The sequence below is a fragment of the Triplophysa dalaica genome, chromosome 20 (genome assembly GCF_015846415.1).
Source record: "Triplophysa dalaica isolate WHDGS20190420 chromosome 20, ASM1584641v1, whole genome shotgun sequence".
Lineage (NCBI taxonomy): Eukaryota > Metazoa > Chordata > Actinopteri > Cypriniformes > Nemacheilidae > Triplophysa > Triplophysa dalaica.
The window spans coordinates 21,021,732-21,048,199 of NC_079561.1; the positions used below are offsets into that span (position 1 = coordinate 21,021,732).

The 26,468-nt window shown below is 40.4% G+C and overlaps 1 protein-coding gene across 3 annotated transcripts; it reads right to left on the reverse strand.

The window, feature by feature from the left end:
- Nucleotides 1-889: 889 nt before the first annotated feature.
- On the reverse strand, nucleotides 890-25,074 carry nfxl1 (nuclear transcription factor, X-box binding-like 1). Of its 3 annotated transcripts, none has more exons than XM_056733014.1 (23): nucleotides 25,017-25,074; nucleotides 24,403-24,511; nucleotides 24,048-24,224; nucleotides 22,524-22,630; nucleotides 22,306-22,436; nucleotides 22,017-22,195; nucleotides 18,918-19,079; nucleotides 14,424-14,524; nucleotides 13,499-13,613; nucleotides 12,555-12,679; nucleotides 12,363-12,485; nucleotides 11,701-11,791; nucleotides 8,302-8,422; nucleotides 8,065-8,224; nucleotides 7,828-7,919; nucleotides 7,536-7,557; nucleotides 7,244-7,381; nucleotides 6,997-7,163; nucleotides 6,778-6,847; nucleotides 6,586-6,690; nucleotides 2,043-2,129; nucleotides 1,495-1,548; nucleotides 890-1,410 (listed from the first exon to the last, which is right to left on the reverse strand). In XM_056733014.1, exons 1-23 carry the CDS (start codon nucleotides 25,065-25,067, stop codon nucleotides 1,240-1,242), a joined length of 2,658 nt encoding a protein of 885 aa, XP_056588992.1. In that variant the 5' UTR covers nucleotides 25,068-25,074; the 3' UTR covers nucleotides 890-1,239. The 3 variants fall into 3 exon arrangements, with proteins under 3 accessions (XP_056588992.1, XP_056588993.1, XP_056588994.1); XM_056733015.1 differs by having other exon boundaries at nucleotides 25,021-25,055; XM_056733016.1 differs by lacking the exon at nucleotides 25,017-25,074 and adding an exon at nucleotides 24,878-24,898.
- Nucleotides 25,075-26,468: the final 1,394 nt, after the last annotated feature.

The window sequence follows — 26,468 nt, forward strand, 5'->3', positions numbered from 1 at the left end:
GTTCGCCGGCCCGGAACCGGCTCGAGCCCAGAACACACCCCCCGGGGGTCCTGCGGGACTAGGAGGAAAATGAGAGCAGCTGGGTTGGATGAGGGATGTCAAACTTGTCAGATGCATCAGGTAAACACTGCTTGTCTGTTTATGATGGAGCTTGCTTGAGCTGATAGGGTAAATGCTGTGAATGCTGATGTTGTACCAGCCGAGATGACTGTGATGAGGTCACATGCTCGAGCTATATTTGATTGCTGATGATAGATCAGCTTAGGTTTCTCCCTAACTTTGTTTATAAAACATCATTAGGAGCTCTACGACTTAAAATATAAACCCTTTTGAAATAAACCTCTGAAGATTTGAAGTTAAAACTAGATTTTTGGCCAAAAAACACAATATACGTCATGTCATAATTCACATTATGGTTTACAGCAAGGCTTCTCAACCTTTTTGACTTCAAGACCCCCCCCCCATGGAATTAAACAATATTTAAAGGCCCCCTCCCACTTACAAAAACTCTATACATAATAAAATAGTTTAGGGGTTAACATTATCTGGAAAAATGTGTATTGACAATGAAAATGGCCAAGTAATGCAAAATATCTTGATTTTTATCTATTTATTTATTTTTGAAATTATCTTTTTATTTAGAAAGGCAAATTCCCATCACATACATTAATTACAGCTTTTTAGTTTTTCAAGTACATATATAGGGATGGATTCAGATGTTTTAGATGAGTTTGTCTATATTGCCCTTCCCGATTTTTATCTATTTAAATGCTATTTTTTTATCATTTTACAATCTTGGTCATCTTGAGGCCCTCTTGCAAGTCAGCTGAGACCCCCTGTGGAGAACCACTGGTTTACAGTGATGTGTACTGTAAAAAGGAAGACTTCCTTTTCAATACATTCATTTATTTTAATGAAATACTAGAAATCTAGACTGATTTGTTCAGAAATTTTAATTTAAGACACCATGACCAAATGTCTTTTACACCATCTCAAACTTAAAGAAATTGTTCATCTCAAAGAAAGTTTTATTCATGGGCATAATTTCATGCAATTTTGAAAAGACTTCAATGTAATATTAGAATTAACTGTGTGTGAATCGTACAATAGAACAGATTGAATACGTTCTCAAAAGTAATTTAATTCTAAAATAATAGTCACTAATTACCTGATCAACCTCCTTAATGTACATTCTAAAGCTACATTTTAGAAGTAAATGTCAGAAAAAGAAATCCTGAATCACAGCTGCAAGAGATAAAATGCTGCCACAGCAAACAGGAGGCCGCAGACAGGCACCAGGAGGCAGTGCTTATATTTAAGCCACACCCCTTCCTCTGACTCCTCCTCAGTGACTTTCCTGCTTTTCTTCCTGCGTCCTTTCTGTCGTTTCTCAAACGCTTCTAGTTCAGCCTAACACACACACACACACAAAGAAACATGATGTATTCCGCACATCACTGATGTGATTTTCATCTGTTTAGAAATTTGTCTCACCTGCTGTTTTCTTAGTTTTTCCTCCAGCTCTGCTTTCTCCTCTGCTGCTCGAGACTGCAAAACACAAGCAAACACACACACAAACACACACACAAACACACACACACACACAAACACACACACACCCACTTGTCATTTCAAACCTTTCTGAGTTTCTTCTTTTCTGCAGAACACAATAGAAGATATTTTGAAGTAAGTTGTTAACCGAAAAGGATGGGGTCTAGTTAAAATTCTTCAAAATATCTTCTTTTGTGTTCTGCAGAAGGAAGGACGTCGTACAGGTCTGAAATGACAAGAGTAAATGATGACAGAATTTTCCTTTTGAGTGAAGTTTCACTATAACCCTCCATTGATTAGGAACATTCTGTGTGTGTTTGATGTTTTATGGCTTCTCTCGCTCTCTTCAAGCCACAGGAATCAATGGCCCAGGAGTGGACTTTATGGCTTGTCACCATGACAACAGTTCTTGCATTGCTCTACACATGTTCACTTGCATACCTCACATTAACTGTGTGTGTAGAGAATGGGGCAGAAATTGTTTTTTTTACCTCAGCATGTTTGTTTTGGAGTTCTCGACACATCTCATCACACGCCAGCAACCGATCTTCCAATCTGACCTGAAAACAGGGGAATTCCTGAACACACAAACACACACAGTTAAATTAGAGTAAAGGTCATTAAAAATAAAGTGTAACGTCACAACATTGAATTACTGAGATTTCCTTGTGTAACTATTAGGGCTGTCAAAACGCAAATTAATTTTAACGGCACTATTTTTTTTAACGTGCGATTAAGGCAGCGCGCATTTTCTGTTTGACCCTTGGCCTTGCCTGTAGTTTGGGAACAGCAAACAGAAATGAAGAAAGAAAAAGGTCTTCTGAACGAAAAGTTCATATATAAAACGATGTCTGATGGTTCTGTCGACAAGATAAAAGTTATCTGCATTTATTGTCGATGTGAATTACGTTATCAGCACATAGAGTTTAAAATATCACTTGATGGCGAAGCATACAACTGATGCAGAGAGCTCTCCGCCCCCTCGCCAAAGTCAGACAACACGCGATTGTTTTCAGCGGAGACGGATGGACAACTCCACAAGCAATAGACTCACCTCATCGATAGCTTTATGGATGGCTACAGCATGTAGGCCAGTTAATGTAGTGGAGGACGAGGGTCTACTTGAAATTATTCGCATCACATCTAACAATTATACATATGCACTACCTTCGAGAGCCACTGTTACAAGCAAGATCCACGACTCCTAAGAAGGCGAGAAAGCTAAAGTCAAAGAGGCATTAAGACAGACAAACATTGTTGCGCTCACCGGAGATTACTGGACTTCCCTCGGTAACCATAGCTACCTGGGGGTCAAGACTCATTATTTTGACACACACTGGAAACTTCGGTCGCACTCTTTGACCGTTATGAAGACAGACGAGAGGCACTATGCTAACGCTTGCACGGAGCACTTTCTGCAGGTAGCCAGACAGTGGAATATTGATCTCAAAATTAGCACACTGACTACCGATATTGCACGCAACATGATTGCAGCGGCCAGGCAGCTCCCGTTCGAGCATATGCCTTGCATTGCACACAGCCTCCACCGAGCTATCACAGTTTCGCTCCAGAACAGCAGGTTTGACAGTGCCTTGGCAAAATGTAGCAAAGTAGTGGGCCATTTCAAGCATAGCCCAGTGCCCTGTTGTGCGAAAATGTAAACAGGCTTGTGTAAGTAAAAAGCTGCAAAGAAAGAAGTAAAGGAAACTTCTATGACCTTTGAAACATGTCTTCATAATTATGTCCAGCATGGTTTCACTAATAATAAACAACATACATTTGCAAAAAGCATCATTATTGCCCATGCCCATGGTGAATAGAGTATTAAAATCTTAAAAAGTAATAATTTAAGGTTAATTTAGAACGGATAGAAATGTGTGATTAATCACAAGTTAACTCATTACAATCATGCGATTAATCGCAATTAAATATTTTAATCGATTGACAGCCCTAGTAACTATGTAGTTATGTAGTCTTCATCACACACACAAACAATTTAAGGCAGAATTAAACTATTTTCAGGCCATTTTCAATAAAACCTTTTATGAATTTTGACTGTTGGTTTACATGACAATGTCACTTTCAATGCACTATATGTAAACATTTAAAAATGGTCTCAATGTACTTGCTTTTGAAAATGATAATTATCTTCTCTCTCTAAACAGGTTTTTGATACCGACGTGATGTCGAGTACACATGTATGACGTATTCAAGTCTGTAGGAAAGTGCAAGTATTCCTAAAACTATCATGACGGCACCCAGTGCTGTGTGTTTGTGCTACACAACATTCCCATTAAAGTAGATATACTGCACCACTTGGACCATTATTTACACACACACCCAACCAAATTGGTATTAAAAGCACTTTTGGATTAAAACTTTGTATGTGTATGTGCATGTGTATAGGCACGTAGTGTTTCTAAACCAATAATTCACTGGTCTGGCATCTGTAATACAGCCTTTTTACTCCTGTTTGTGGATTCACACACATCAGTGTTTTGTGTGTGAAACTTTTGCAAAACACAAAATAAAATTGTTCGGTTTGTCCCAAAGATAGTAGAGAAATTATCTGATTTTGGCAATTTTTCAGGATATTAACAAAATCTTTCTAAAAGTGTTTTATAAATGAATGTAAGATGTAAAGCTGTCAAGCAGAAGCACTTCTACATCACTGTCTGCTCTAATAACAATGAAGTTGTCATTTTCTCCCTGTAAATATTCTTCAAGTCCAGTTGTGTGTTCTATAGTTTACAGCAGATGAAGAACTAACTCATTCGTCTGTATGATTCTTCATACATACATTGGCAGAGGGTAGGATTGGCCAGATGTAGTGACTTTTATATAGAGAACACTTTTGCTAGTTTTAGGGAAATTCTTGCTACTTTCAAGTCCCACATTTTACCCAAGCTCAGAGCTCAACTTTTCCTAGCCTTCCACCTGCTTCACGATTGGATCAGATTCTAGTCCCCTTTAGCTCTTAGAGGTCAAATTGCAGTTATATATTTGAAGAGGAGTGCGATGGATGCAAAAGTGGCAAGGCAGACTTTTTTCACATGTTTTGGGCTTGTCAAAAGATGAGTGACTATTGGGCACTTATAATTAAAACACTAAATGATGCCTTTAATTTAGATATAAAACCCAGTGTTGAAGTTGCTATTTTAGGTTTACCAGAACACAAAGTATTATTGACAAGCAAGCTACAAAATGTTATTGAGTTCGCCACCTTATTAGCGAGGAGAAGAATATGAATTGAGTGGAAGTCGGTAAACTCACCTAAAGCTTCAGAGTGGACCTGTGACCTGATTTACATTTGAAATGAGAGAAAAATTAAGTATTTAATGAAGAGATCTCTCCAAGATGTTCTATGAAACGTGGCAACCTATGATCACATATTTTGAGAACATGAAGTCTCTCTCCCCTGAAAGGAAATTGTGGAATTGGTTTAAACATCCTCCTTGAACTGCCACCTTACCATGGTGGAGGGGTTTGAGCACCCGAAAGACCCTAGGAGCTATGTTGTCTGGGGCTATATGCCCCTGGTAGGGTCTCCCAAGGTCAGAGTGGTTCAAAAAAACCTTATGATGACAAGGAATTGAAGGACCGTGACGTCGACGGTATGGCGCAGCCGGGCCCCACCCTGGAGCCAGGCCCGGGGTTGGGGCTCGCATGCGAGTCCGCTCGTGCGTCCCTGTACGACCGGAGCAGGAGCTTGGTTCGCATTGCCGGCAGTAAGTCAGACTTGTTTCCGGTGCATGTTGGACTCCGGCAGGGCTGCCCTTTGTCGCCGGTTCTGTTCATAATTTTTATGGACAGAATTTCTAGGCGCAGCCAGGGGCCGGAGGGCATTGGGTTTGGGGACCACACGATTTCATCTCTGCTCTTTGCGGATGATGTCGTCGTGCTGGCCCCATCAGACCAGGACCTTCAGCATGCACTGTGACGGTTTGCAACCGAGTGCGAAGCAGCTGGGATGAGAATCAGCACCTCCAAATCTGAGGCCATGGTTCTCAGTCGGAAAAGGGTGGCTTGCTCACTTCAGGTAGGTGGAGAGTTCCTGCCTCAAGTGGAGTTCAAGTATCTGGGGGTCTTGTTCACGAGTGAGGGAAGGATGGAACGGGAGATTGACAGACGGATCGGTGCAGCTTCTGCAGTAATGCGGTCTCTGTATCGGTCTGTCGTGGTGCAGAAGGAGCTGAGCTGAAAGGCGAAGCTCTCGATTTACCGGTCAATCTACGTTCCTACTCTCACCTATGGTCATGAGCTGTGGGTCATGACCGAAAGGACAAGATCCCAGATACAGGCGGCCGAAATGAGCTTTCTCCGCAGGGTGGCTGGGCGATCCCTTAGAGATAGGATGAGAAGCTCGGTCACTCGGGAGGAGCTCAGAGTAGATCCGCTGCTCCTCCACATCGAAAGGGGCCAGTTGAGGTGGCTCGGGCATCTTTTCCGGATGCCCCCTGGACGCCTTCCCGGGAAGGTGTTCCGGGCATGTCCCACTGGGAGAAGACCCCGGGGAAGACCTAGAACACGCTGGAGGGACTATGTCTCCCGGCTGGCCTGGGAACGCCTCGGTGTCCCCCCGGAAGAGCTGGAGGAAGAGAGGGAAGGGCATCCCTGCTTAGACTGCTGCCCCCGCGACCCGGCCCCGGATAAGCGGTAGAAAATGGATGGATGGATGGATGGTTTAAACATGATCACCATTGCTGTTTGGCTCTATGTGAAGACCATTATGAATGTGTCACAGAGCTCCTAAATGATATTGTATTTACAAATGTATAACAATAATTATTATTATATCATTTTTACTCTATTTTACTTGTTATTATTGGCTTTTTTATTACTATTTATTGTCTGTACTTAATTATTATTAATGTTGCTTTATAATTTCACTTAATTTTTTGTGTTTCATTATTTTGGGGGTTAATAAAATCAGTTTTTTGTAGTGTAAATGTGCAGAAAAGAAGACACACACACACACACACACACACACGTACACAGCTGTGGAGTCTGCTGAACATCAGAGTAAGTTTGTACCTTCTTAATTCTCTTACAGGAGCATCTGAGCTTCACCTTCTGACCGCAGATCTGCTCACACTCACCCGAGTGACACAACATCTTACAGCGATGACCACATCTCAACTACACAAACACAAACACGTGTGAACAATATGGACAATACATTATTCTTGCAGAAGTGCAAAAGATATTCATCGGGTATTTCAGCACCTGTTTAGGACACTGATTTTGACAGGAGGACAGCAACTCTTTACCCTCATCATCAGCAGAGGTGAACTTCCTACAAAACAAGCACGCACACACAAACACATTGAAAACAAAGTGAAGTTTGGAGAAGGTTAGCACAGATTTCTACCTCATAGCCATGTAATGGATGTTATTAAACACAGAAGTCATTATTAATGGTGTGTGTGTATTTGTGTTACTCACGGGCACTCTATGTACAGGTTGGAGATCTTACAGTGGCACCGCTGACGGATCATTTGTGTGCAGGTGGGGCATTTTCCATGGTGACAAGGCAGGGCACAAAGGTGAATACAGCCTGCAGGACGGGGCTTTGAACAACCCTCCTCACATTTAACACATTCCTTGCCAGCCTACACACACACACACACACACACACACATAAAACAAATGTGATCCAAGAGAACGACATTGAGAGCGGAGCGTCAGTCACCTTGATTTTTTCTGATTGTGGCGCAGCAGTAACATGATGACACTCTAAACAGCAGCTGTGGTTCCCACAGGTTAAAATTCGTCCACATGGACGACTGCAGGAGAACGGCCCACGGGAGTGACAGGGTACTGGACTCACCTTGAACACAAGAACACAAACACTTCTAAAATCACAGACAGATGGTCTTGTTTCACTCATGAGAGTGACATCATAGCCGAAAAACCCTTTGATCTTCAGATTTTGAATGAGAAGAATGAGACCCAGAAGTGTGTGTGTGTGTGTGTGTGTGTACCTCATGCTCCCCCAGACATGATCTATGGAGAGAAAAACACACAAGATGTTGTAAGTTGAACAGCAGGAAACACACAGGTCCAGATGATAACATTTGTTCCAGCTGGACTCACTTGAGAGACAAAGAAATTCAGCTTTGAACAGATTGTTTGCTTTGATGCTTGGATTATTACATCCTGGAAAATGGTTATCACACACACAACCGCTAAGCAGAGTGCGTGAGTCACATGGGCCTATATCACAAGTAAAAGTGTGTGTGTGTGTGTGTGTGTGTGTGTGTACGCGTTGCTTACGTTGGTATGGGTACCAGGCAGGGAGGACATGGTAAAGCGGTGCGGATGAATGCCGGGGAAGACTGCTGCTCCCACGGCCCAGCTAACAGCACCTGAAACACAGTTCAGCAGTATTATCTTCACAAACATAAGCACAAATTCACAAGACATTCAATTATGTGTCTAATCGTTGCATAAATAATAACATTGAATTTGTTTACAACAAAATGTTTCTCTTATAAACAATGTTTGTCATACCCGCTCGCTGGATTTAACCAACACCTGATCATGACACGGCGCCGGGCAGAGGTGATTACAGCCCTTTAACTGACGCCCGCACGGCTGCTTACAGGCCGGACATGAACCCATGTGACACCTGTGCTGCTCCAGAGACGAATGATGGCACGACGGAAGTTTCCTACAGAGACAAACATGTCAAGACATTATTCATCAAGTCAACGTCACACTGGTGTGTGTATGTGTGTGTTTGTGTACCTGCAGAGCTCTTTGCAGCGTGGTGGTTTCGTGCTTCTCTCTCTCCCACAAGGCACAGAGACGGAGGTTGAGCCACAATCACAATGAACTTCAACCATCACAGGACACGGATAACAGCTCCCTGACACACAACACACACAACACTGGTCAACATGCTGAAGGTTGCGTTTTCAGACATCTGCATTCCTGCAGAAATCAGTTTGGAGCTATCAGTCTGACGCACACGCATGCACAGACACTTTGGCCATAACACATCACTTCTACACTTTGCTCACTTGTGGCCTGACATTTCACTTACCCTATCCTGATCACGGAGATTGAACACGTACACCAGATTACATTGTTGTTCCGTAAACACAATTGCATGGGATGCGTACACAGAGAATGAGTGGGTGATGGGAGGAGACTGATATTATATCTGACCTTTCACATGCACAAATACGCTTCCGTTCTCAGAAAAGGGCAATTTGTTCAAATTTGACTGCTCATAGTACAAGTCTATTAATTTACTCAAGATTCTCAACGAACGACAGCAAATGCTCCCATGTACCCTGAGGGTCAGGCATCGCTCTGCTAAATGAGACGTGTGGAAAATCAAGTTTCCAGGAAAGTTTATGCCTAAGCATGCCCCCCCTCACAGCAGACGAACACACAAAGCTGAAGTTCAGATGTGTGTCTAACAGAGCTTTCAATCAGAGAGAATCTCTATAGGATCAGGAGGCTCATGTGTAAGACGAGCAGAGAGAATTTTAGAGGTGCAATGTGTAGGAGACCAACCCAACCTTCAAGATGGGGTGGGCGATCTAGAAAAAAATTCAAATCATGATTTTTTTTTTCTAGATAGATCACGGTTCACGATTTTATCCCGGTTCTTCTTCAAGTTGGTTTTAAGACAATTTTGCAAATAAAAGGGGCTACAATACAGCCAAACTATGTCCTCATATAAAAATATACTCTTTACCATTTATATTTTGAAGAAAAATTTTAATCAGATTAATATTTAATGCAGGTGCAAGACCATAAATCAGCTGTTAGCAAAAAACTTTTTGAATACATTTTTAATTTTGTTTTGCATCTTGTTGCAGCACTCGGAGTAAAGCTGTGGAATGGCCGTGGAGGAAAAATATTTGCGGCTGGCTATTTGGTAAAGTGGATCTTCGACTTTGAGCAGTCTTTTAAAGCCCTCATTTTCCAATGTCTTTATGGGAATCATGTCTTTGGCCAGGTAAAATCCGACCGCGTCAGTTACATCTTTCCAGCGCTTGCTCGTTCTGTCTTACAGAGTTCCTTTCTCAAATCCTTCTTTCGTTAAAGTCGTTTGTTTTTTAGGGACCACCTCCTCCGTGTTTCCCTCCATCGTCACTGACCGCGTCACTTAATCTTACTGAATTCACAAGCAACTTATACGAGCTCGTTAACATGGCGGAATCTATCGGGATGTTGACGAATTCAATAGAACAGCAACGGATATAACATGTCTTGCACTATATAGGATGATGTAACGATTATTCCGAAAAAGTGGATTGTGCAGTCATTTTAATCGTTTGCGATCAAATATCGTCATATCGCACACCCTTACTTCAAGACACAACATCGGCAATCACCCGTGTTCAATAAAAACCCTCTTCTATAGCTTCAACTCTAGTCCTTCTTTGTGTGGTGTGATTAACGTTTGTTGAATGTGACCCTCTTTTATGCCAAAAATCATGAAGATTTTAAGTAAAGATCATGTCCCATGAAGATAATTAGTAAATTTCCTACCTTAAATATATCAAATCTTTATTTTTGTGAGTGTATGGCCTGCTACACCAACTTCAAAGGCCATTTTCTCAATATTTAGATTTTTTTGCTCCCTCAGATTCCAGGTTTAAATGGCTGTATCTCCACCAGACAATGTTTTATCCAAACAAACCATATATCAAAAGAAAGCATGTTTGTTCTTAATTTCGGAAAATTGACCCAAAAGACTGGTTTTGTTGTCCAGGGTCACAAATTTCAGCGTTCCTGTAGCTCAGTGGTCAGAGCATAGTGTTAACAACGCAAGGTTGTGGGTTCGAACCCAGGGGATTGCACATACCTATGTATGAATGTAAAGGATAAAAGCAATGTAAGTCGCTTTGGATAAAAGCGTCTGCCAAATGCATAAATGTAAATGTAAATGCTTTCTCATGTGTACGAAGCTTTAGATAAAAGAGCAAACAGCACATCTGTCACATTTTTCCCAATGCTTTTGAAAATGGTATAGAATATCAGGATTTTTTTAGGTATTGAATCAAAGTTAGAAATTCCAGTATCGTGAAAACACTACATTGTCATTCTAGATCAGACAGGTTAAGATGACGGTTATTTTTCCTCAGTTCATTTGAAGTGTAATCAGAATCCAATATTCAACAGACCATGGAATAAACAAAGTATGTTATTGGGCAATTACTACGTAGCATATACTGTTGTTTTTGAATGACAAAGACTTTTAAAAACAAATTAAATACTTCTTTATATTGATTGGTGAATGCAAAACAACAAAGAGCAATGAGGTGCAAAAAAACACAAGAAAGGCTACACAATTTTTATTTTTAACAAAATAAAAGACTTAAGGCCAGCCAGATTCTGTTGAAAATAATGCAAGTATTCATTATCAAATGAAAATATATGAAAGCAAACTGTGTAGGCCCGATACGGAGAAATGTATTCTCTTATCTCAGATTCAGTTTGGGTGCTAGGGATTTGCATGAATGCTTGATTTAACTAAACACAAATATTATTTACGAAAACTTATTATTTTTATTATTTAACTCTTGTATTCATAGCCAATGTATTTAACCTTTATTATACCTGCATGAAGTTTTATTTTTCCTTGGAAGCTCTTAACCATAGGACAGAAGATATTAAATTGTGATAAACAATGATCATTGTGTTTATTAGTTCATATCACACACCATATGCACTCCTGTAACTTTCACAAGCCCAAAAATATATAAATACAAAAAGTGTGGTGATGACCTCAACAATGCAGTTGGCATCTCATGACTGTACGAATGCGGTTATCATCACAGCCCTACTCAGGTCTGGACTGACCACTGCTTAGTGTGTGTGTGTGTGTACTCCTACATCTATCTTTATGAGGACCAGTTTTAGACCAGCAGAGTGAGGACTAAGAGAGTAAAGTGAGGTCATTTTGGCCGGTCCTTACTTTCTGAGACCCCTTTAAACGGCTGTTTGAGGGTCAAGACCTGGTTTTAGGGTTTAGGTTGAGGTTAGGTTTTGGGTGAGGGTAAGAGTCATGGTACTCACTTCTGATGGTTAGGGTAAGGGGCTAGAGATTGTATTGCGTCAATGTATGTCCTCATAAAGATAGCTGTACAAATTTGTGTGTGTTTGTGTGTGTGCGTGATATCACACCTTGGTGGCACACCGATGGGCATTTATGGTTCCTGCAACCCAACATTCGAGTGCACTTCATGTCACATGGAGGGCAGTTACCAGGGCAACACTGCAAAACACACAGACAATCCGACACACATTATCAATGACACTATGTGTGCGTGTGTTTCACAGACAAGATTTAAGACTAGTCCCAGACTAAAATGAATATTGGACCGGTCTTAATTCAATATAACATGCCCAGAAATCTCTTAAAATAAACCAGTGCCATTGTATCGTCTCAAGATGCACACCAGTAATGTTTTTGTCTAAGGCATTTTTATAAAAGTCGCAAAAATATCTTAATTTAACTGAGGCATAGCCCTGTCTTGAACTAAACCGTGTCTGTGAAACCGGCCATATGTGTGTGTGTATGTGTGTGTGTTTCAAGTGATCAAGTGGAGCGTGACTAACCAGAAATAGAAAAGATGCAGTCATGTGTGTTCTTCAGTTAAGAGTGTGTGTGTGTGTGTGTGAGAACCTACAACACTGACACAGATAAGAGACATAAAGACACGAGGTCAAGAGCTACAACATTTCTCTCAGTTAGGTGTGTGTGAGGGTTTGGTTCTGTTAGGGTGTGAATGTTGTATTTATAAGTAGCAATGGAAATTCACATAAGCGTGTATGTCTTTGTGTACCTTTCTCTTGCATTGGTGTCGGCCGCAGGTTCGGGTTTTGTTGCATTTTGACTCACACAGATATTCTTTATGACAGGGTAAATTTTTGCTGTACCGGCCACATCGACATGTTTTCTCCACCTCCTGCACATACACACAGATTATTTCAATGATCAGCGAGACCTGCGGATCTGTGTGTGTGTGTGTTTGTACCTGCCGGCAGGTCTCACAGGCTCCTTTATGGCAACGCATTGAGCAGGTGTGTAATCCACAATCCAACTTCTTACCGCAGGTGTCTCCACAGGTGGGCACCTCCACAGTACACGGCATCACACTCTCTGAACACACGCACCAACTGAATGAAAACAACAGCTAACCACACCTCCAAGAGTTCGACTGTCAATCACAGTATGAGAAGCAGCTCATGTAATAAACAACAGAGAAGGTAATTTGGTGGTTGGCTGCCATGTTTTATGCGCAGTTGGAGCAGCATTTCCCACAGATCACACACAGCCGTGCTTCACGAATAAGCTGCGCATAAAACATAATCACAGCCTATGTGATTTCACAATCGATTTAATCAAGATTTGAATAGGAATAGCGTTTAATCATACAGCCTCAACAGAACCTGAGAAAACGTGTGACTCAGTTTGTGACTAAAGTTTCATAATGTTATTTACATCAAAAGTTTGATTTAAATTAGAGGTGCACCGATTGACCGGTCAGAAACCGGAATCGGACGGTTTTCGCATGATCGGTCGTGACCACTGACCGGTTGAAGTATTTTATTGTTATCTAAGACTTTTGTGAGAGTACAAAAATGAAGAAGATTCTGTAATTTAATGCTGGTTGTAGAACTGTATTTAGGGAAATTGTAATGTTCAATAATTTATGTAATGGTAATAAAAATTATAGTTTGTGGATATAAAATCGGCAGGTTTCAATTATAATAAAATTGTCAATCGGAATCGGCAAAGAAAACTGCAATCGGTGCATCTCTAATTTCAACCATTCATTTCATTCCTTTCAATCTGTCAGTCAATACTTAAGATGTCAAGGTTATTTTCCACACAATATTCTTGACATTTTCTTTGTAGAAAAAAAAGACTTGCTGGGTATTCACAGATCAGGTCAATAGTTTGTGTGTGTGTACTCACTGGTCCTGCCACAGAAACATGAGCGATTGCCTGCACGAGGACACGGTCCACACACACCTGAGTGACACACACGCTCACACGTGTGATTCCCACAGGACAGCGGACGACCACACACCTGTACACACATGATACACATAAGGCCGGGCAATATATTGTGCAATTCTATTGCCCAGTTTCCTCAATGTATTACAGTTAAATGCCGCAACATCCGAAAGATAGAGGGTGCTCTTGTGCAGAAACTCAGAAAATGGGACACAGAAGAAGAAGGATTTACACACCCTAGGTGCATTCCAAATCGCGCCCTTATGTAATTTTCTAACCATTTTGTAGTATAGTGCGTTCACATTAAAAATCTTTGGCGCTCGTCTGGGAAACCGATATACTTCCGTTAGTATAAAACCGTTTAGTATTCCATTTGGGACGATAATACTCTTCTGAAATTCATATACTAGACGCTTGAGTGCCTCGTGCATAGTTTAAGTGTATATTATGTCATTTGGGACACAGCTTCTGCGTCCAAATCAGCATACTATCCGCCCTGATACTATTGGAAAGTAGAGTTAGTTTGACCCAAATCTTTGTATGTTGAAAATAACTTCCGAAAGATTTCCGGTGCAGAATGACTCAAACTCTAACACAGTTCCAGGGAATGACAATGGTGATATTCTATCGCTTTTCTTCAAACCTCTTCAGGTAATTTCATGATAATAAAGTATATTTATAATGACGATGTTTGTCGACAAATGCAGCTTATAAACGACTCAATCTCGTAGTGATTTTAGATTGAGCAGAACTTCCTACTGATCAAACAGCCGTGGTTCATGGATTTAGACATGTCTTATTAGTGTGAATCACCTTGAGTATCGGCCAGCCCCAGATACACATGTTACACACACAGAGCAGTGACACACAATTACACACAGACCTGGTCACAGTGCCACTCCAGATTTGCACATGGTTGCTCTTCTTGTTGTCGGCCACACGCACACGCCTGCAGACTGACCTGAGGACACGCAGAACACTCACCTGACGGATAGACAGACAGTGTGAGAGCACATACATTCACTTCTCATCTGGCTGTCACACACACAAACACAACAGTCATTTTCCACTGTTCTGCACTGATCCTGCAGACCCGCCGGTGTTGATATTATTTCCTTTTCAACTTTTGAGCTGTTAACAGAATGTATTACACAGCGCTGAGGATCACTTGATTCTGATTGGGGTTTCAAAAGGATGTACATAACTCAAACACTAGTGCTTATGGACACTATGACTTGTTCATCTCAAGAATGGTAGCCAGGCAAAAGACACCCTGCAAAAAATGACTTTCTTACTTACAACTTTTGTCTTGTTTTCCAGTACAAATGTCTAAAATAAAACAATAAGCGTTGTGAAGCAGTGGGTAACAGCGCATTTTATGACAGCTAAGGCAGGGCTCTAGAGTGCGTTCAATTTGTTTTGCAAATGCGTCCTTATTTCTCAATGTTGCGACTAAAAATAGTCAGAGGTCGCACCGGTGTGACCAGACGTTAGAGGGAGAAAAGAAGCCCCCGCAACACTGAAAGTCTCCCTGTGATTCAACAATAGACACACATTAGGCCCATATCGTGGTCTAAACCAATCAGAAAAAAAAGAGGGCGGATTCCCCTCTGATTCGCCGTGGTCTCGTTAACCGAAAACTATATGTCATTGACCAATTTTTTTTACCTGTGACAGAAAAATCTGAAGGCCGACCGTAATTTTGGCGGATTACAATGAGGGGAATTTGTAAATCCCTGTTTCCCTTCATTAGAGCGTGATATGCTCGCAAAGTGACCTGCGTGTTTTCACCTGTCATTGTTACTGACTAGACATATGTGATGTGATCTGGGAAACCCGGCAGATCCCGCGCTGGGACGCGGGAAAGACAGTTCACCTATCAAAATAAACCACATAACATGAAGAAAGAAGGAGTATCAATGCACATTTCCCTCCAGTCCTGTGTACTTTTTTATACAATGTTTTCATGAGATGACAGAGCTCCCCGTCTACAGCACCGGGAGTTTTCCCTGCTCCCCTGCTCATGTGATCCTAAAGCATACAAGGGATGATCAAAAGTCCAGACACTGCACATGATAAACAATGTAAAACTTGCTTCACTGCTTATTAATTGTTGTCCGAAATGTTTGTTAGTTTCCTTGTTTAGTGATAAAGGCAGAGCTCTCGTTCTTTAAATGTGCCCTGCACCATTTTACTTACTTTCGTTTTATTCCAACGGTTTGTAAAAGTATTTTTATACACTTCAACACTAGGAAATGCTTTTTTTTATAAATTGTTATTAGATTAAGTCTCTAACCACTGTAAAGTGACCTTTACTTGTGATACTGGACTGTTGTGCTTTTCTTTTCATCACTTAACTTTGAACACGTTTTTCTCCAAATTCCGTTTGTGCACATCATAGCGCTTCAGTCGACCTCAGCCATAACTTTAGTTACATACACAAGATATGAGCAAAATATAAACTGATTTGGAAAGGGTTGAATATGGTATCAAAAACTGTAATAGGCCTATAGAAATTTGCACCATGTGTTGGGTTTTCTAAGATCTTATCACATATGAACATAAACATTAATAGATTAAATATATAAATGAATATAAATAATAACGGCTTTATTGGGCATTCAGTTGTATTAAAATACAACAAGTTCCGAGACGCAGGTACAGCGTGATGACGTCACGAACATACTAATTACCACCTAACACCACCTTGCACCCTAGTGACGGGTAATAATAGATTATGACAGATTTTTTACAAGCCTGTCAGTCAAAATGATGCATGTGGCAAGGGGGGCGTGGTTTAGTGACGTCTGTACCGGTGAGGAGAGACATGGGAAAGACGGTAAACAAGTAGGTCGATTACAGATTAAGATCACCTGCGTCTCGTTCCAGTGATTGGTGAGGAGACAGATTAAAAGGCTTGCAGATTCGGAGGAGTTTGGAGAGAGATGGACTGGGAGACCTGGAAGCTGGATTGGAAAGCTGAACCTGAACCGTACGGACTGTATTCCGGGAGAAACCGATGAAAGTCTATGTAATTATTTTGAGTTATAAGCCTGAGTCTTTGAACCTATTTACAATGCACAATAACCTTTCTTGTAGACTTGTGCTTCAAATAAAGAACTTAATATTGACCAGATTGTTAGTTAATCATTTACAAGTCAATTTGCCTATAAGGACATTTAAAAGAAAAAGCGAACTTGTAAAACCAGTTAAATGTTAAATACGTTAAATGCGATGCGGTCGAAAATTTGAGTGCACCTAACCAGTGCAAAAAGTTAGTCTAGAGCCATGTAAGGTAGGCCTGTAGCAACGCCTCGATTGCGTCGAATTTCGTCAACATCATATTTTTGCGTCGACGCTTCGCAGCAGTTTGCCACACACACGTGGGAGACCAAAACATGGGTATGGGAATACTTCAAATTTAGTCCCAAACGTAAATGTGTCGTTATTTGCGCTCTTTGCCAAATGGAGTTGGCATACCACGCCAGCACAACAACAATGTTGGAGCATCTGAAACGGAATCACCCCATTGTCACTCGTGAAGGAGACAATAACAAGTAAGTACTCACGTTGGCTAAATTAATTACATGTTTGTGTAGTGTAGCTTGAGCTCTGCGCACTTCGGTGGTGCTAGCTAACTATCTTAAATCTCCGTACAGTTTGTTTTGTGCTAGGTATTTACTGGCGCCTTGACAGCTGTGTTCAGCTAACATTAGTTATCATCTAATGTTGGCTTGAATGGAAGCTATCTTACAGCTGCAGAACACCACTATCTGTAGTAGCTGACATTAGCTGACATGAACGTTAGCTACTAACCAAGCACGAACAAACTGCACAGAGAGCTAAGATACATTGGTTAATTGGTTAGCCTGGGACCACCAAAGTGCACAGCTGTTAGATAGACACGTTAGCATTCAAATAAACTAATCATTTCATAGCCCTATAATGAGGTTAAGAGTAGATTTAAAATACCCCAAAGTCATAGCTGTTGTTCTAATATGCATTGCTTTCGTGTTTTCTAGGACAAAGCAAAGAATCTGGCGTCCTATCTTGGGAAAGAGATGCAATGCACACAAAATATACGCAAAAACACTAATTTTATATTGTGTTAAACACTCAGGATTGTCTATACTGTGAACTGCACAGTGTTTTTTTTTTGCACTACAACTTTAGAATTTTTGGAACAAGAGTTATGTTACTGTAAAGAGTAAACAGGCAGGTCTCTCATTTTGTATAACAGTTAAATAATTGTTTTTATTTTGTGTAAAGCAGAATATTTTTTGCTGTGCAAAACTGATACACTATAGTTTTTATTAATCGAGGAACTGAAAAATAACCGTTAGATTAATTGTCCAATTAGACGCTAAATTAGTCGACCAATCGATAAAATAATTGTTAGATTAATCGTTTAATAAATAATCGTTTACTTCCAGCCCTACTGTAAGGGCATTGTGGCACTAGTCATTAAAACCCCCTCAGCCTTAAATGCATTGTAGCCCACTGCTTCAGACGGCTTATTGCTTTTATAAAACGTTTAAGCCATATGCGTAGCAAGATTTCATAAAATAAAATCATTAAAGTAATATTTAGGCTATGTAATGTGGTCATCAGTTGGCAAGAGTGGTCTTCATCAAGCCAACGAGATCGCACATCACTCATCTCTTCATTAACTTACATTGGCTCCACATCAAATTCAAAGCTCTGCTTTTGGCCAAGAAGACCACCAGTGGTTCTGTTATCTTCACTCGCTAACACATACTTATGTACCCTCCAGATCCCTGCGCTCTGCGATTCAACAACGTCTTGTGGTGCCGTCCCACAAAGGGAAAAAATCAGTCTCACACACATTTTCAGGATGTGTTCCACGACTCTGGAACGATCTCCCTCTTGCCACAAGATCGGCTAAACACACATCTCCTCCCTCAACATCTAACCCATCAGTACAGTCCTCTACTCCTTTTCTTTTCCCCCCAAAAAAGAAATTCTTAGCTTTGTATACTGTGGTAGTCTAACTGAGACCAGTTTAACTGCAACTATGCATTGCTGTTATACTTTGTAAGTCACTTTGGATAAAAGCATCTTCTAAATGAGTTAACATAATTGTAGAAATTCAAGAATTTTTGAGACATTTTTACTGGAAAACAAGAGAAAAATAGATAGTAATGAAGTCATTTTTTTGCAGTGTAAGTGACCACATTACGACACACATTCTAGACAACTTGCTGAGTCCAGGCCAGGTCGAGACCGCTTTGTAATAGTGATGATGAAGCAGGTTTCTTCCCAATCCCAGGAGTTTTCGGCCTGATGAACCCAAACCTCTCTTTACTGCATTAACACACACATATCAGGTTGGAACATGAACACAAGCGGGTCTCACCTGTGTGACACAAGTCTGCGCAGCGGTGGATTCTGCACGGCAGCGTCCGGCCGCAGATCTGCCGACAGCTCCAGGTTTTAGCACTGCAGCGGCGCGGGACACGAGATGATTTCCCGCACAAACACGAAACGCTCACCATCTTGGGACAGGGTGGACAGGGACCTGACACACGTGCGCAAAAGAACAAGACCTGATGACACAGCAGGAAGATCTTCATGATCTAATCTCTTTAACTGAGAACTTTTGTGAATGTCTTTAAAGGTGCGATGAATTAAAATCACATTTGTAACCCAAGCTTTTGTTATATAAGAGGGAATGGTATTCACACGAACATCATGTAAGTGTCAGAACTGAAAAGGCACTTGTTACTGAGATGACATCTGTTATTGACATCAGAACCAGTGAACGCCAGGTTCTGGAATGCATCTATCTATGACCACATTGATAGTTTGAACACTGCCTTCATAAAAGATATCAACGACTACTTCTCTAGCCCCACCCACTGGTTCACACATGACAGAACCAGCAGTGTGGAACCATATAGAGTGAGAAAGCAATAAACAAACAAGCCGTTAAAGATAACTAAATATTGTGTCACCCCGGGTTGTGGAAGAATTCAGTCGCTGCATAACCTTCCTTCTGATTCTGATATTAGTAAAGCGTTTGTTCAATTCTTTTCTCCAATGATTCTTCCGTGAACAAGGCACAGATCGACACTGCAGTGCTGTGCCTTCAATTGGATCTGATAGGAATGGTGCAGCAATCGTATGAGAGTAAAATATTTTTGCATTATGTGTCACTATTGCTTTGTTAGAGATCTCTTGATGTGCCCTGAGCACTGTTCTGACCTCTAGTCATTTGAATTCATTGCAGAGGTTGTCTGTGATCTTACGCTCATGTGAATCGTGATCTCTGTGATTTGGTGGGCTCACATACAATATTTCAAGGTTTTATCAACCATTTGAGAATAATGGAGACTGTTTTGAAGTGTTTTGGTATTATTTGGACTGCTGGGTGATATCCATAAGTTACCGGGAGTCTCCCGTTTGTTTATTTATAATGAAAACTCTCTTAACAGTTGAGACCCGCGATCGCTGTGATCTTTTGTCTGGTCTTAAATGCTGACAGGTACGGTCATATATCATAAAACGCTAGGCCTGTAGTGACGCGTCGACATCATATTTTTGCGTCGACGCTTCGCAGCAGCTCAACACACACATGGGAGACCAAAACATGGGTTAACTTAAAAATTTTGTCCCAAACGTAAAGGTGTCGTTATTTGCGCTCTTTGCCAAATGGAGTTGGCATACCACGCCAGCACAACAGCAATGTTGGAGCATCTGAAACGGAATCACCCCATTGTCACTCGTGAAGGAGACAATAACAAGTAAGTACTCACGTTGGCTAAATTAATTACATGTTTGTGTAGTGTAGCTTGAGCTCTGCGCACTTCGGTGGTGCTAGCTAACTATCTTAGCTCTCCGTACAGTTTGTTTGTGCTAGGTAGCTACTGGCGCCTAGACAGCTGTGTTCAGCTAACGTTAGTTATCATCTAATGTTGGCTTGAATGGAAGCTATCTTACGGCTGCAGAACACCGCTATCTATAGTAGCTGTCGTTAGCTAACGTTCAGTGAACGTTACCTACTAACCTAGCACGAACAAACTGCACAGCTGTTAGATAGACACATTAGCATTCAAATAAACAAATCATTGAATAGCCCTACAATGAGGTTAAGAGTAGATTTAAAATACCCCAAAGTCATAGCTGTTGTTCTAATATGCATTGCTTTCGTGTTTTCTAGGACAAAGCAAAGAATCTGACTTCCTATCTTGGGAAAGAGATGCAATGCACACAAAATACACGCAAAAGCAGGAATTTTATATTGTGTTAAACACAATAAAGACTGTAAAGAGTAAACAGGCAGGTCTTTTACCTGTACATTTTTATTTTTTATTTTATTTTGTGTAAAGCAGAATATTTTTTGCTGTACAAAACTGTTGTTTAATAAAGTATATTATTACGATTTTTGGGGTATTTGTTTGAGATACATTATGGATTTTATTAATCGAGCAACAGAAAAATAATCATTAAATTAATCGTCCAATAAATAATGGTTTACCCCCAGCCCTATTAACTCATTTGCCGCCAGCCTTTAAAAAAAAACTTTGCAGCCTACGCCAACGTTTTTTAACATTTTCACCCAACTTTAATGGCTCACAGTAAATTTTCTGTAAAGATTATATGGACAAACAATATGTCACATGAAAGAACTTTTAAACAGAAGAAACCATATTCTTCTATCTTCATTTTTTCGTTTTTTAATACTCCATATATGAGGGTAGGTTTCTACAAAAATGCATAATTTTGATTAAACAGCTGAGATAATTAACGTTTTTTGTCAAAGATTCCGCCCAGATTCCACTCAGAACAATCATTAAAAAACGCTATAACATGAACGTTCTAGGTTCTGGGATTTTGTACTTTTTCCCAAAGGTGAGCGCCACCTGCTGTACAACAGTAGAAACACTGATTGCCGTAATAACTCGTCTTTGGCGGGGAAGCGTTTTTTTTTTTTGACAAGATAACTCGGCAATGGCGGAGAAAGAGTTAAACGCAATACACCTATAGGCTATACAAACTGTACGCAAGTCAGTAAATTTGAGTAAAATCATCTTGTGCGATTGCGTCACATGAAATACTGATGTATGGAGGACATTTATAAATCACTGGAGGTCTTCTTATAATACTGATGCCGTGTGAAAACTGTGAATGATGCTAATGTGTTACCTAACGTTACGTCTCGAACCAAATACACAGAAGACTTCAACTACACAACTGTTATCCAATTAAAGCAGTGGGCGTTTACTTCCAAGTGTCTTCAATGCGGCTGGTACAGAGCTGGCCTCAAAACCAGTGTTGAAAATAGCCTATTACTTATTGATTTAGTTTTTGAACGTAAAAACCACGCGAACGTCATAAGTAGACCTCATACAACAGTATAAAACAATAAACAACACCACTTCATCGCACCTTTAAAGTCGCGGCATCATACGCCACTCCACATGAGATGAGCAAGCTGTTCTCAGATCAGGTGTACCTGGGTGACATAGCAGCAAGCAGCGATGTCCACACGAGGGTTTAAACTCTCGCTCACACACCTGTCCACAGGAATGTGGGAGGAGCCAGGGGTCTGGAGCAGGCTCAGCCTCTTTCCCACAGTAACAGTAATAACGACACGGAGTCTTCTCACGACTGTATTCATATCTGCACTTAGGACTGACACAGACAGTTTGGTGTGATTGGTTGGTGCTTTCTAGGATGTGATTGGTCAGCGTTAGCAGTAACATGATTGGTCAAAGCAGTGATGCCATTGGTCTCTTGCTTACCATGGCCACGGGTGATCTTTTTTCCCAAAGTCCTCATCCGTCACTGAAGACACCAGGAAGACGGAGTCTGCCGCCCATTTTTGAACACAGGTGATGTGAAAAATACAGTAACAGCCCACACAGCTCCACACCTGAGATGCAGAGAGGCAGTCAGCAGCTACACATGAAACCCTGTGTGTGTGTGTGTGTGTGTGTGTGTGTGTGTGTGTGTGTCTCACAGCCTGTGTCCTCCTGACAGACGCAATGCAGATCAGACATGTGACGCCTCCAGACTGACATACTTCATTTAAATAATGACGTGTTTGTTCCAGAAGACCAGCATCACCTAGAAGACAAGCAAGCAAAAGCACACACACACATCAGCATTCACAGTATGTGCTGAAATGGCTATTTCTTCATTATAATGTGTAATAAAAAAAAATATATATGGTATATATATATATAATAAATATAAATACATATTAAAAATATAAAACCAAATTTGATGGTTACAATAGTCGTGGCCAAAAGGATTGGGAGAAGTGACACAATTTTTGTGTTTTGCTAAATTTGCTCTTCTGTATTAACAGATTATTTTTTCAAATGTTTCTATGGTATACTGGATATCTTAATTACCATATCTTAACTTTTAAAGGCATTTATTTTTCACTTTCATCTTCTGCAGAAACCTCCGTAACAAAATCGAGAACAGACCGAGCGGGAAACCCCCCCGGGCAACTGTCAGAGACCGGAATGCATTCGCCAATGGATCTGCTTTCACCTCTTTGCTGATAAGATGTTTTTAGTCGTTGCAGTTTTTAAGATTGCCTTTTTTTTGTCCTTTGCAAGTGCACACTTGCACACATTTAACAAGGGGAAAGTTGGGTTCCATCTTTTTATCTGTGTCTGCACAGGGTTTGTGAGCGCACAGATGACGAATGAACAGACGAAGGGTGTCTGCGTGAACAGGGTGCGCAGTGGGATGCAAAATAAAAAAAAATCAACACCGAGGGCAATGACTGGGCAAACGTTGTTTGGTCCTACGTCTAACCCAGACGACAAATCCCAATGTATCACTTTACTTATTGATTGCTATCAGGAGACTTCTAACCAGCATGATAGTTTTGCCTCCTCAGCCTTTAAGACTGTGTCTTAACAACTCTTCTCACAGACTAGCAACTAGTTAGGTCTAATCAGGTCTACCTTTTTATGTAACTGACTTGAAGACGTTATGAGCAGTCTCGAAGAAAAAGATTAGATGACTCGTGTGAGCAGTTTCTGCAACCGGCCCCAGTTTAGCTAATAAATTCACGTGTATCGTAACATTATTTACGACACCGCTAACAGACAATTGCGCTTATCAACCACATGGGGGAACATGTGAAAGAAGGTTCTATAGTGTCACTTAAACTTGCGCATTAATGCAAGCAGAAGTGTTTCTGAACCAGTTCTCTCTTGTTGAGGCAGCAGGGTTACTCTGTGCATAAAAGACATTTTTGTGTTCTTAATATCTGTGCATAATTCTTTCCTCAGAAACTCCCTCTATCCATGTGGAGCGCTACTGGTTTATCAGTGCTGACATCACACGTTCATGTGCATACGCCTGTAGATACATCTTACATTTAAGATTAAAGCCTGAGTTGACAAAAGAAGCCGATGATCTGCTTCATGCCTGAGTGCATTCATTTGGTCAACTCAAAAGTGATCCTGTAACCCCTGTGCTTCTTTAGCTTCCTTTACACAAGGGCGCACTCGCTCATCACCTGTGTGTGAGGTGTAGGGACAGAGAGCCGACTGAAGAATCTTTACTCGTTTTCCTTCACTATCGTCTTCATCATCATCCTCGGAGGAGGAGGAGGAGCTGTGCTTCTCTGCAGCCAATCGTTGAGCAGAAGCTTGATCAGCCTTCCGGATCTCATCAAACTTGGACAGAGACGACACTGAGGACACACAATCCACACTGTTCATGTTTGTATTCATCGTACTCTTCTATATTAGATTTGACTCAAACACCCTATTTACAAATCATTTGTTGTTCGAAATCACGCAACCGACCTCTAAAGTTCTTTTGAGCAAATTTCACACTTTTTTGTGTGTGTTAACATTCTGATACTCTACCTCTGACCTCCGACCTCACAGCAGCCACAGAGGGGTCACCGCTGGTACTCTGACCTCTGACCTGACCCCGCCCACGACCCTGCTGCCTCCACGCTGGATTCATTATACACTGTGTAACACAAACAACAAATGTCATCACAACACAACAACACGAATCAGGGCTGGGAGTCAAACACCTTCATTTATTGAACACTGTCAGCATACAAACAATCACAAACATGATAAGCAAAGACAAAGATCTTCTAACTTCTGCCATTCAGAAATAGAAATGACACCAATATAAACTCTTTATGTCTGTTCGCATATAGTTTTATATACATAACCACATATAAACATAACATAAAGGACACCAGCATAGATATTTATCCGGCATAATGAATAATTATAATAAATTAAAATATAAAGCAAACAAGTGAAAAATGTAAGGTAAAGAAGCAGCTTCACATGGACATGCGCGTGACTCGCCGCATTCTACCTGCAGCCCTCGTGTGTTTATAAATCCATTTAAAGCCTAAACATCTTTACAAATCTACAACTATAGTTAATAAATGGAAGCCTTCGAGAACATTATTTTAACATTGATAAATTCAAATTTGCGTTACTGACACACTCACCCACCGCTCAGAACACAACGCGCATGCGCAGGACGCCGCACCGCAAGGCATCGTGGGAGTTGAAGTTCTTCACTGATCCGAGTAGTGTTCAAAGAGAAGCGGAAACAGCCCGTTAAAACTACAACATCCAATAGCACCATCCCAACAAACACACGTGTCGCTCTCAAACTTGCTAATCGACCTTTCGATGCGACAAACAGCACCTTTATACTTTATTGAACAGTCAAAACATAACAAAGAAAAATGGTCTGGTACAATAGAGAAAATTCCAGAAACAGACAAGCATTATAAAACCCACAACACACACACATATATATATATATATATATATATATATATATAACAATTATAAATGGAATAAAACAAAACCAATAATAATAATATACACACACACACAAACCAAATAACATGTTTCTTTGCTTTATCAGGAAAATTGTCAAATTTTGCAAATAACCAGTAATGCAAATCCAGTAGTGCTCTTGGAGATAACTGGTCCGGGGCCTTTTGAAGTCATAATCCATGTGTATTATATGTGCATCACTGACTACATTTCTTTCTCACACCATTATTTCTAAGGAGTTCCAAGGGATATTATGAGGACCTGATTTATATTTGGGTAGTTGACACACCAATATGCAAATCTCTATGAATCTCTCTTTGCTATTTTTATGATAAATATAAATATTTATAATGTAAAACAATGTTATATTAACAGTTTTTAAAAAATGTCACACCATAGGACACATGTACAATTTATTTGTCCACTATTTTTTTTCTAGATCAATATCAAATAAAGCAACAGCTGAAAACTTATGGGTCATTCTATAATTAAGGGTACATTTCAAGTCCATTGGTTGCATTTATCATTTTTACTGAATATTCACTTCAAGCAATGATCACTTTTATATTTGGGAACATTCCTCTTTATTTCATGCATAAAAGTCAACCAGTTCCAAGAGTTAATTAGGAGAAAATGCATATGCTGTACTGGAAATAGCAGTTTTTGTGCTGTCCAATTTGCTAAAAGTCAAGTTTTGCCTTTCAAATTGACACTACAATACATGTTTTGTATATTATTTTTATCATTATTTGTTAAAAATAATCATTAAAACAAGGCAAATGTATTTTAAAAACGAATTCACTTGTTTATATCTATTAAATTATTAACTTTGTGTGTGTCCGAGAAATCTTTGTCAACTGTGTTACCCATTGAAAAAAACCCTATAAATCAGCAATGGTTTGTTCCAAAGTCACATGTCCAACATCATGTGATGTCACAACCTTCAGTGGCAGGAATTTTAAATACAGTGTGATAAATTTCTACTCCTCCTCTTCAATTTTTTATCATTATTATTGTCTACACATAGAGTGGATGAATTGCTCATCAACTGTGTTATCAACATGGTCTTGTGTACTTACTTTAGATATTCTATTTACAAAAATGTAGATAAA